Consider the following 13210-nt stretch of genomic DNA (forward strand, 5'->3'; position numbering starts at 1 on the left):
CTGGGGCTGAAGGGTTTCCCATTAGAAGACCTGACACCTGGATTGCCCCAAACATGGAGCAGCCACAGTTACCTGCATTTACTGGTTTCCCAAAGTGTAGATTCAATACGGAAAACTTTTTGCCTGTCCATTTCTTTCACTTGTTTATGGACGATGTATTTTTGGAAGAGATTGTGGAGCAGACTAATTTGTATGCAGAGTAATATTTGAGGGACAACGCTGCCAGACTTAGGCCTCAGTCTAGAGCTACTCAGTGGGTTCCCACATATCTGGAAGAGATGAAATTTTTTTTAGGTTTGCCTTTTTTGATGGGGTTGATCAGGAAGCCGTCACTGGCTTCTTATTGCTCTACTAGTCCCTTGATGGCAACGGCTATATTTCCTGCAACTATGACACGTAATCGCTATTTGCTTCTTCTTCGTATGCTGCATTATTTAGACAATGCTTTAACCTTGCCACAAGATCACCCTGACTGTGACAGTCTTTTTAAGATTAGGCCTGTCCTTGATCATTTTGTAGATCGGTTTTCAGAGGTATATGTTCCAGGCAAAGAGATAAGTGTGGACGAGTCTTTGGTCATTTTCAAGGGGCGTTTAGTTTTTAAGCAGTACATTCCTAGTAAGACGGCACGGTATGGGATTAAATTGTATATGCTGGCAGAAAGCAGTACAGGATATGTGTATAATTTCCAGGTCTACACTGGTAGGGATTCCAGTATTGACCCTCCTGGTTGTCCGGCCACTTATGGAGTTAGCGAAAAAAATTGTGTGGGAACTTGGTAGACGACTGTTTAACAAAGGTCACCATTTCTACGTATATAATTTCTACACTGGAGTGCAGTTGTTCAAGGAGTTGTTTAGAGTGGACACTGTTGCTTGTGGCACAATCCGTTCTAACCGGAAAGGCTATCCAAGGGAGCTTGTCTGTAAAAAAACTTGAGGGGACAGTGCAGTGCCTTGCGGAATAATGAGCTGCTAGCTCTGAAATTTTCAAACAGGAGGGATATGTACATGCTATCTACCATCCAGGATGAGAGTAATTCCCCTGTGACTGTTTCGGGTCAGGTTGCGGAAGTGCGCAAACCTGCGTGCATTTTGGATTACAATAGGCACATGGGTGGTGTTGATAGAGTAGATCAGAGGTTGGAACCTTACACTGCTCTTCGTAAGTCTGACATGTGGTATAAAAAGTTGGCCCTACATTTATTTCATTTGGCAACTTTTAATGCTTTTATTGTGTTCAAGGATTGTTCACCTGAGTCAAGGATGACATTTGTTAAATTTCAGGAGTCAGTGATAGAAAGCCCTATTGTGGTGGAACAGGAAAGAGTTCATAGAGTAGAAGTGGTGGAGGATGTGGCTAGATTGAAAGATTGGCACTTTCCAGATCACATTCCTCCCACTCCCAAAAAAGACTTGTCCACAAAGAAATGTAGAGTATGTGCTCGGAGAGCAATCCGGAGGGAGAGCCGGATGTACTGCCCCAATTGGCCTTCAAAGCCTGGGCTGTGTGTGCCCGGCTGTTTTAGAAGTTAGCACACCAGGAAAAACTTCTGGGAAATACCGTGAGCGTGAACGGCCTATTTTATATTTTCATATGTTCAGTTTCACGGTTGGCATTACTGTCATGTATTTAGTTAGAGCTTTTGTGTTTGTAGTTTTGTACTTATTTTATAATTAGTTAGTGGTTTCCTTGTTGTTTATAAACAACAACAAAAAGTGATGGCGGTGTGCGTGGGGTGGCGCTTGGCTGGCAGTGTGCATGGGGTGGCGCTTGGCTGGCAGTGTGCATGGGGTGGCGCTTGGCTGGCAGTGCCAGCCAAACGCCAGTCCACACACTCATCAGCTGGTGTGATTGCTGTATCAGGCATGTGGGCGTATGAAAGTGATGGGCCCTTGACTGGCGCTGTCTGTCGATGCGAGTGTTGTAATGTGATGGGCCCGTAGCTGGCGGCGTGAATGGTCTTGTGCATGCCATGTATGAAAGGTGTGTGAATGGACTGTAAAGCGGTTGGTGCCCTGCCGTGGCTTTACGGCTCACGAGCTGTGAGTCATTGGTTCCGTTTTTTGGCCTTTCAGTTATTAACACTGCATTTCACTTTTGTGAAATCTCTTCTTAATAAAATTTGATCTACTGAACCACTCATCCTCGTGCCAAATCCAACCAGTATGTGTGGTAAAAATTAAAAAACAGCTCCGCTGTAATCAGGCGTCGCAGCACACTTGTGACACGCTAGGTGTCTCAGGTGGGACCCCAATGATGAAGCATGCCACCAACTTGGTTGGCGGGAGAGGGGTCTTTTTCACATAACCTAAGTGCGTTTCTTTTCACAGTTTTAGTGTTTGGCACATCACACACTTATGTGGACACATCAAAATGATATATTACAAAACTACCTGTGTTTGGGGGGGGGGGGGGGGGGGGGGGTAGGCACATATGTTTTTGGTCCTGGGTGCGGCCTTCATCTAGGGAAACCTACCAAACCCAGACATTTTTTAAAACTAGACACCCCAAGGAGTCCAGGGAGGTGTGGCTTGCGTGGACCCCCCAACATTTTCTTACCCAGACTCCTCTGCAAACCTCAAAATTTGCTTTAAAAAAAAAAAAAGCATATTTTCCTGACTTTTCTTTGTACGATTACCGCTCCAGCACAAAATTCCTACTCCCCAGCATTCCCCTCAGTCTCGCAACTAAAATGACACCTCACTTGCGTGGGTCCCCAAAGCAGAGTCAGCCTAAAGATGTATAAAAGAAGAATATGTGCTTATCAACTCGCTGTGCTATCCCCATAATCTCTATAAGTTTGTGGCCTTTTTCTGTTGCAGGCACCTGGCCCACCTACACAAGTGGGTTATCATTTTTATCGGGAGACTTGGGGGAACGCTGGGTGGAAGGAAATTTATGGCTCCTCTTAGATTCCAGAACTTTCTGTCACCGAAATGTGAGGAAAACGTGTTTTTTTTGGCCAAATCTTCAGGTTTGCAAAGGATTCTTGGTAACAGAACCTGGTGAGAGCCCCACAAGTCACCCCATCTTGGATTCCCCTAGGTCTCTAGTTTTAAAAAATGCACAGGTTTGGTATGTTTCCCTAGGTGCCGGCTGGGCTATAGGCTAAAATCTACAGGTAGGCACTTTGCAAAAAACACCTCTAGTTTCTGTAGAAAAACGTGATGTGTCCACATTGTGTTTTGGGGCATTTCCTGTCGCAGGCGTGTGCCTACCCACACAAGTGAGGTACCATTTTTAATCGGGAGACTTGTCTTTCTCTACATTTTTTCCTTCCAAATATAAGAGTGTGTAAAAAAGATGTCTATTTGAGAAATGCCCTGTAATTCACATGCTAGGATGCGCACCCCGGAATTCGGAGATGTGCAAACAACCACTGCTCCTCAGCGCCTTATCTTGTGCCCATTTTGGAAATACAAAAGTTTTCTTGATAGTTATTTTTCACTCTTTATATTTCAGCAAATGAATTGCTGTATACCTGGTATAGAATGAAAACCCACTTCAGGGTGCAGCTCATTTATTGGCTCTGTGTACCTAGGGTTCTTGATGAACCTACAAGCCCTATATATCCCCGCAACCAGAAGAGTCTAGCATACGTAACGGTATATTGCTTTAAAAAATCTGACACTGCTGGAAAAAGTTCGAGTAAACGTAGAGAAAAATTACTGGTTTTTTTTTTCACCTTAATTTCAATTTTTTTTATTTCAGTTGTTATTTTCTGTAGGAAACCCTTGTAGGATCTACACAAAATTACCCCTTGCTGAATTCAGAATTTTGTCTACGTTTCAGAAATGTTTAGGTTTCTGGGATCCAGCATTGGTTTCACGCCCATTTCTGTCACTGACTGGAAGGAAGCTGGAAGCACAAAAAAAAAATGTAAAAATGGGGTATGTCCCAGTAAAATGCCAAAATTGTGTTGAAAAATTGGGTTTTCTGATTCAAGTCTGCCTGTTCCTGAAAGCTGGGAAGCTGGTGATTTTAGCACCACAAACCCTTTATTGATGCCATTTTCAGGGAGAAAAAAACACAAGCCTTCTTCTGCAGCCCCTTTTTCCCATTTTTGGGAAAAAAACTAAATTTTCACTGTATTTTGGCTGATTTCTTGGCCTCCTTCAGGGGAACCCACAAGGTCTGGGTACCTCTAGAATACCTAGGATGTTGGAAACAAAGGACACAAATTTGGCGTGGGTAGCTTATGTGGACAAAAGGTTATGAGGGCCTAAGCGAGAACTATTCCAAATAGGCAAAAAAAGGCCTGGCACAGGAGGGGGAAAAGGCCTGGCAGCAAAGGGGTTAAGTAAAGCATGTAGAAAGTAAACAGTAACAATATGATAACATGCCCAAGACGAAGAATAAAGCGGCATGCCCAAAACAGTGAAGAAACACCATACAGCCACCAGAGCGAATCAGTGCGATAGCAGCATGCCCAAAACAATAAAGAAACAACATACAGCTACTAGCACGAATCGGCGCAATAGAGTCATGCCAAAAAAAAAAAAAAAAAACAACAAATGGCCAACAGAGCGAACAGGTGTGATAGCGGCACGCCCCCTACAATGAAGAAGCAACATACACCACCACCGTAATAGCGACATTCCAAAAACAATGAAGAAACATATGGCCACCAGTGCAAAAGCACATGCCCCCAACAGTGAAGAAACAACTTAGGGCTACTCAGTATGAAACGAGCGATATGCTCTGAACAGCAAAGAAACAACATTACGGCCGCATAGCACGAAGTGGGCACTCAAAAAAATAATAATAAATTGTGCCCCAGATGAAGCTATGTGGCCAATCGTGCAATCTTCCATGTAACAGGGTCAGTCTTCAGGGCGGTAACAAAGAAGCCTTAAGGCAGGACAAACGTGACACATTTACCAATGAAAGCATGTGCATTTTGAAAGGCAGGCCAAAGAACGAATGAAAGTGATAGGGATGGTTGGAGCCCACATAGAGATTACAATATGCCGGAAAGGCAGCGCTTGCGTGCTGCTACGCTTAACCTAAAAACAGGAGCTCAGAAGCAAAAAGACAAGGGAAACCCTGCAAAATGGGGCATTTCCAGCAGTGTTTAAAAAGTACCATTTGGGGATAGTAACTTCCTCAGAAATTAAGGCACCTCACATCAAAAAATTGAAAAGTTCCTGACAATAGAGAACGAACTGCAAGTGCATTCCATATATCATTTTTCATTACTAAGCAATGAAGACGGCTCCATTCAACAGTAGAAACACCTCTTTTCATAGAACAGGTACGCCTTGGGAAGAAATAGTGCAAGCTCTGTAGCACAGGTAGGGCAGCAGCAGAGCATGCTTTCCCTGTCAAAGTACATACAAATCTGGCTGCAGCAGTGCATGTTTTGCTTGCTCACAGAACTGGTACAGGATAGCACTAACAAAGCAAGCTTCACACTTTCAAAGAGGGCAGCAAATGCAATCTTCTGTTCCCAGCAGAAGAGATCCAGCAGGACAGGCTAGCACAAGCTTTCATGGCTTTCAGAACATATCCAGGTAAGGCAAGAGTGACATGAAGCTTAGAGACAGATCTCTAGGCCAGTTCCATAATGCACTGAGGGGCGACCCATAGGTGGACGAGTGAGTAAATATGCAAGTTCAGACAACATTCGCACTTAGGTGATATTACGTGTCAACATCTTTAAAGTTCCAAGTTTTCCACATATTGAGAAACAGCAGTTCAATCCTAAATCACTTATTTGGAGCAGTCTAGCCACAACATAGTTATGTTCTAGACAGACACACTGGTAGCAACCACTTCAACAAGCATGCGCACAGCCAATAAGTTTTGCCTTTGTTTTTTTGCATTCTACCTTACAAACTGGATTATAAATATTAGAAAAAGGTTATGGTGTTGTTTGCTTTAAATTTGATAAACTGGTAATAGTTATGTTGCGATGTATGTTGAATTAATATCCCAGGGTTCCACACTCGTAATCTGTACCTTATTTAATATGGCACTGTATTAGAGTATAGTGATGTGCAGTTAGTAAAGTGCCACAGCACCTGCTGCATCACTCAAATCATACCCCTTTCAAATGCAAGGTAACCACAATTGTGACTGCCTGTTTAGCAGAAGATTATAGCAATATTTGGTGTTTAGAGGAGCTATAACAACTTTTGGTCTCAGTGTCACTGCACCTCCTGCACCATTCAAATCATAACCCGAGTGCCTGCAAGATAACTGCACTTGTGACTGCTTGTTTAGTAGTAAAATATTGCAATATTTGGTGCTTAGAGGAGTTATGACAACTTTCAGCTCTGATGCCGCTGCACCTGCTACACCATCCAAATGATGACCCTATTGCCTGCACGGTAACTGCATTTGTAGCTGCCTGTTTACTAGCAGAATCTAGTAATGTTTGGTGTTTAGAGGGGTTTCTAAAGCTTTTGGCACCAGTGTCGCTGCACCTGCGGCACCACTAAAATCATGACCCTAGTGCCTGCAAGGTAACTGCACTTGTGACTGCCGGTTCAGCAGTAAAATTTGGCAATAAACTGTGTTTAGAGAGGTTCTGACACTTTGCGCCACTAGTACACTGCACCTGCTGCACCACTGAAACGATGCCCCTAGCGCCTGCACGATAACTGCACTTGTAAATGCCTAGTTATACGTCACAGAGAGAGAATAACAATTCGGAATAAAATATTGTCCAATTATACAAATTACTTTTCTTTAAAAAAATGAGAGAGTAATTTAAGGAACACAAATGTAATATTTACAACTGTTATTCACCAGAAAGGTAATTATGAAGTAATAAAAAACACAACATAATGAGCCCACTCGCAGCTTGCTTTTCATCTCCACTGGATACTTCATTGCAAGATGGCCGACATATACACATTTCAACACGAACGGACTTGCGTTCAGTTCATCTTTTTTTTTTTAACAAACATTAACAAGTAACCAATCACTAAAAAACGGAAGGTGTACTTCAGCCATACTCCATGCGACGGCAAAAGCAGAACAGAAAGCGACCTGCTAGCCAATAACAAGCAAGTAAATTCAAGCGATGTCTGGATGAACAAACGGGAACCTCAGGTAAGTAGGGGGCGAAGGAGGGGCTTGTTCTAAGTCCCTTTAAACAATTTTTCTTAGTAACATATGTCTGTGCAAGTATGCAGACGAAACCTAAAAAGGTTTTGAATGCGCGCGCACCAGGTGCTGTGCAATTCCAGGCTCGGTGCTGCACCTGTTCAAAATGTTGAGGGCCGCGAGACAGTGCATGCATGCACTTTGTGACAGGGCTGAAACCGAAAAACAGGTACAGCGCAGGCCTTTAAACAGGAGCTGTTAAGTCAGAGCAAGGAGAAATGTGAAGTAAATATCGAAAGCAAAGACGTTCTAAATCCTGTTTGGTGGGGTCAGGTGCGATGACTAGGCCACAAATGCCGCAGGGTGGCATTCTTCTGGTACCATAACCGGCTTCCAAAGGTTGCGTCATACTTCCCTCACGAGCCGGCCAATTAAACCAGATGTACCGGACACACCAGCCAATAAAACTAATCTAGCTACATAGCAAAATGTTCTGTCTAAGTTTGTATCTGACTCGACCAAAAAAAGTGTGCGGAAAAAAGTTGATTTCCATCGTGCAGACCATTGATCTAATTTGCTGATAGCACCTGTCTAGGGGCAGGGACTGGCAAACTACGGCAGAAGTCAAAAATCTGCTGGCTGCAGGAGAAACCAACTATAAACCATGTTTAGCGACTGGGCAGCTCCTGGAAATTCTCCCTCCAGATTGACCCACGAGCCTCAAGCTGCTCCATGCTATCAATTACCAAAGGAAAATCATTTGTTAATACCTACAAAACTCCCAGGATAAGAAATGGGGAGTTCGAAATCTACATTTAAAACACCTTTAAGAGTTTTGTTTCACAGGATATACCAAACATGGGCATTCAGGCACCAAGGACACATATAAACCAGAGTCCAAATAGAGTAAAGGCACATTCAGCCTTTAACACTTCCGAGGTAAATATGCTTTGTAACATTAAACTGGTTTAAAGCATTAGTTGCTATAGACAACACTAAGGAACAGCAGGAATGTAATATGACGACCTATACGAAAAAGTGGCTACAAAAGGAAGAAGAGAAGGTTCCAAAGGCGTAGACATGGGAGGCCCCAGATAAGGGCTGGTCTGGGATTTCGCCTTCTTAATGGAAGCACATTGAACTCCAGAATGAATAGACTTGTTTCAAACCTACATGCTTTAGAGGCGGTCAGCTCAAGTGCAAGATATTCTGGTGGTCAAAGGTAGGTTGCGCTTTAGGAGAAGCAAGCGAGCCTAAAGTGAAACCTCACATCCAAAGGGAGGAAACACAGGTTCCATATCACAAGGTGAGATGATCTGGTGTTCCAGCCTCAACCACAAATCTGGTCACTGTACTGGAAGGGAAGACATGAGAATACTGTACAACAGTTAAAGAGCAGCAATGCTTAACAGGACCAGGCATGGGGCACGCATGCACAAGCCAGTTACTGGACAAATGGGAACACGCATACTTACAGATGAGGAGAGCTTCACATGCTTGGTAATGTTGGCGTGGGTGGGGAGCGTTTGGGGTAAATAGACTGAAGCCTGAGAGATGTAACCATCAGAGAGGGAAGCAAAGGCATTAAATACTTTATGGGGTATATCTAGCCAAAGGACAGAGTGCTCATTCCTTTAGAAAATCAATTCTACAAGAAATCACGAGACACAACTAGTAGTAAAACACCAGGAATTAAACAATTTCCTCTCTGCAAACACTCAACACATACATCAAGTTATCTTCCAATATGACAGAGTGGCGGCAACAAGAGAATAGACAAAGATTAGGATAATTTAAATTGAAGTAGATGTCACTACTCAAAACATTATCACTAACGTCACACTCAGCTATTGTCTTATGTAGAGTCTGATGCCATCTAAAGTCACTTGTTTACTAAGGACTATAATCACACTTAATAAATGTCTCTAACAGTGGGAGAACAAGATAAAGCTCTGGACTATGGAGGGTCTTGTATTACAGCAGGCACCGGAGGAGACAGACTACATGGGTATAGGTCTCCTTTCTCTGCTGGGAACAGGGAAAAACAAATTAGCTTGGGTTGCCTCATCTGTCGTCAGTGGATCTGCATCCCACAGCACGGTTGTAACTTCGCAAGGGTGGGCCTTAAAATAGATGGCTACAGTTGGTGGCAGGAGGGAGCATCTTTAAGTGGTAGGAGGCTTTTTTCCTTGGGCTCTCATAATTTTTGTGCTCGTCTGTTGTGCCGTCCAGTCAGCAACACACAAGTCTCAACTAAAATCACTGATCTGCTTAGCGAATTTGCAAGTCAGAACACAGTTCAGTTATCCAACCAGGAAGCAAACCCCGAGTGCAGCCATCATGCGTTTTCATAATTGCAATCAAAAGGGGAGCAGGACACAATGTGTGAAATCATCACGTGTGAGGGAAGAGAAATGAAAAAAAAATAGTGGTAAACTGACAACTGGGAAAGAGTCTTGCCTCAAAGCAGGCACAGATGATAGAAAGTGACGAAACCTAAAGGAAATGTCACAGTCCATCAAGACCGATTACACAAAGAACGTACTCTAGTTTGTGTTTATCATCCTCTTTTTTTGTTTTTTGTTTTACAAGAATCTCATATTTGTTAACATTATAAAATCCAACCAACCAAAAGCAGTTTAAGACAAACAAAAAAAAAAAACAGCCATGTAACATTTCAGAAACGCCACTAAAAATAGAACAAAAATCTACAGTTTAGCCACCACACAATCAATGTATTTAGTCAGAAGGACAAATCAATACTAAATTTAGTTAGCTGATGGCCACAAGAGCCCTCACAGTTTAAATGGAGCAAATCACTAATTTATCAAAGTGCAGCGAGGATGTTGTTGAAAACCTGTTGGTGGCTATTTTAAATAACACTCGGGTGTAATTTACTGCGTTATACTACAATATTGAACAATGAGATACAAATAACATTACAATACAGAAAGCAAAGGGTGTGCCTGGTACATCTGAACTGCTGGCCAGTCCTGCAGGCAAGACAGTCAAGGGTGGGGTTTGCTGTCTTTGGTACTCCATTAGGGGGCCCACCCAGTAATGGGATTTGCACCCACACTTGGAGGAAAGTAATCACACTCATGACAGCAAGAAGAATTGTCTCCAACAGCTGGCTCACTACATCGGCCAAAAAACGTCAAGGGACATAAATTACTAGGGCCTGTAAGAAGACAGTTTTGCTTAAAGCAACCGCAGAGGGCACATCATTGATAATATTATGCTCCAAAAGCTAAGCTTGAATCCGCGGGCTTCGGCGTTCTGCAGTACTTTGAGCCCACGCAATGACCAAAGCATGACCCTTTATACAATGCTTTGCTGTAGACAATATGGTGATGCACAGGCAGGACCTTTGGATTTAAATGTTTGTGCCTGAGAAGAATGCTACCCATAGAGCACAGACGTGGTAAAAAACACCTTAAAAAAATACAAGAAAAATTGGTTACGACGTCTACAAGGAAGTCCAGGATGTTCACGCCTCTGGTCTAATCAGATAGAACTAGGCACAAAGTACCAATCTGGGCCTTGGCTTTCCAATTTGCTGCTGAACATCACAACACTTGTCTGACACAAACCCTTTATCAATCAATTGCCTCTGCCCCAGGCCACTAACAAATTGAATTATTTTACCAGATGGTTTATAAAAAGCTGCCTCAGAGGATGAAATTTAACGCCGTGACCCAGACCTCTAGGGACGGGAAAAACAAATATACAAACAATACAATAATTTGACATATTTCTTTTGTTTTAGCTACAGCAGGATGAACAACTTCATTAGTTACACGCATTCCTGCCAAATCAAGAAGTAGCAGCAGCAAGAAATAAAGAAAGGAACTGCAGGAGCTTTCAGAACAATGATGAGAACCGAAGCCATAGTGTACTCCACTTTGATCTTAGAGGCGGTACTGACCTGCCTCTATTTTCAATTATATATAGTAGGTTCTTAACGAAAAGCACCATAAACATTTTTGCAACTGCGCTTTTAAGATCTTAACCAACACAGGAGGATGCCCACACTGGAGTTACGACTCCTGAAGGGCAATATATCAAGGAAACTAATTTCTCTTACATATGGCACTGTAATGAGAAAATCGCAACCCTCACTATACACACTATGGGAGAAGTGTAGAAGGGACTGTGGGGAGCTCGAAGAGGCCGGCTTGGTGAAGGATCTTAAGTTCCCAGTGGAGGTAGCCATTCCTGCATCACTTAAGCTAATAAAACGTAAAATACTGCACTGTACTATACGAGATCCTTGCTAAACAAGCTAGCAAAGTAAACAAATGCAAATTGTCTGAGGGGATGTGGGGGACGCTGGGACTTTTTATCATACCCTGTGGAGCTGCCCAAAGATTGTAGAATTCTCGAGGGAAGTGGGACAGGCCCAGGAGGATGCCACAGGGAATACGTTGGAACTGAAACCGGAAACAGCACTCCCGGGACTATGGGGACAAACAGGTCATACCAGGCATCAAAAGCTACTGATTAATCTTGGTTTTATGGTGGCTAAGAGACATAGCCAGAAAGTGTAGATACCACCGGGATACAATGAATGGTGGGAGGGCATGACAAGATGTTGAGTCCTGGAAAGGGAAATATATTGGGGCAGAGGTAAGGAAAAGAAGCATGAGAAAAAACTGGGGTGGATGGGAGACGGGATGGATAAAATATTGAGCCCATCCCCTTAATGAATTCTTGGACTTGGTGAAAGACCCCAGATATGGAGGGAGAAACAATGACCAACGGGGCATCCAAAAGACGGTGAAATGCCTGCGGAAGTAAAGTGTATAAACACTTAATGTCAATTGCGCTCGACCACCTAAAGTATGACATCGTTTTGACAAGGGGAAGTAGCGAGGGTAGTGTTTGTGTTAGGTTTTCTTTCTTCAATGTTTTCAGATATGTAGTTAGGGGAATGGAACTGATTAAACATTTTAAAAAAACACACACATTGAGATCGGCTCTGCTCTTGTTATGGCCCTTCGAGCCAAACAACTCTTCTCCCTGGTACAGCGTCATTCCATTAAACAGGCCCCCACGTTGTCACTTTATTGGACAAGAGAGCGCACGGAGCGGCACATTATCACTCATTTACTTTAACACGTTTCATGCGTCACGTAAACAACGCAATTGGCTCAATCGCCCTTTAGAAACTTTACGCCAACTGCGTGAATGTCGTTTATGAATTTGAAGGTGACAACCGCTTTCCCGTCGGTAACTGGAGGTGACAACGGGGAGGGCACTACAAGTATTTCCGAAAGATGATCGACACCCCCTCCTCATCAAGATCATCTCCTAGGGCGGGGTGAGCCACAGCTATATTCACAAATAACACTTAAGGAAACAACGTAGGCTAGTGCTACACTAACTGGGGGTCATGAAGTGTCTTGCGCAGCTGTTCCACTTCCACCCTGTATTCACGTCCCGGGGGCTCCGCAGGCGCTGCGCAGATCCAGGCATGGGGTAGGGGGACAGCGGGGGACATGCGTACTCACCTGCCCACAAAGTTCTCGAGCACAGAGCTTTTGCCGGCGCTCTGCCCGCCCACCACGGCAATCTGTGGCAAGTCCAGGTGGCAGGACTGGCCCAGGGAACTAAAAGCATCCTGTAGCCTGTTCACCAGCGGGATCAGCTCCTCCATCCCGCGGTTCCCCATGGCGGCGGCTGAGGCGGCAGGTCCCGCGTGACGTCACACGCGCCCTGCAATCCCCGTGACGTCAACGGACCAAGATATGCCGATGTCCCTTTTACTGTCCGTTTCCTTTTTTTTTTATAATTCCGTCAACTGTTCCGTTGTGCCCCTTCCCACTAAGACACCTCCCGGAAAATAAATAAATTAATTAAAAAAAATGCCGCTCCTTAGGTTAGTTCTACCTCTCCGCCCCTAGCACCACATCTGCTTCCTTATTCGTTGATTACTCCGTCAACAAGTGCTATGTGGCCTTCCCATTTGACAGTCATCGCTGTCATTCATATCCGATGCCGATGGGACGGTATTTAACCGGCGAGGGGATGGGTCACCCGTCAAAGGAGGCATGCTCATTATTGGTCGGCGTCCACTGTCAGTCACCGTAAGAAGGCGTTCCAGATTGCTTCCTTGTAGGCGTCATTGCACAATGCTAGGATTGGCCCAGAG

At 43.9% G+C, this 13210-nt stretch overlaps 1 protein-coding gene across 4 annotated transcripts in view; it reads right to left on the reverse strand.

Annotated features, from left to right (window-relative positions):
- DNM2 (dynamin 2) overlaps positions 1 to 12974 on the reverse strand; it is a 658491-nt gene extending 645517 nt beyond the window's left edge. For all 4 annotated transcript variants that reach the window (XM_069231533.1, XM_069231530.1, XM_069231531.1 and 1 more), the window contains exon 1: positions 12570 to 12974. In XM_069231533.1, coding sequence (XP_069087634.1) covers positions 12570 to 12730 — 161 coding nt within the window. In that variant the 5' untranslated portion in view covers positions 12731 to 12974. The remainder of the gene's footprint in view (positions 1 to 12569) is intronic.
- Positions 12975 to 13210: the final 236 nt, after the last annotated feature.

Source organism: Pleurodeles waltl, chromosome 4_2 (genome assembly GCF_031143425.1).
Source record: "Pleurodeles waltl isolate 20211129_DDA chromosome 4_2, aPleWal1.hap1.20221129, whole genome shotgun sequence".
NCBI lineage: Eukaryota > Metazoa > Chordata > Amphibia > Caudata > Salamandridae > Pleurodeles > Pleurodeles waltl.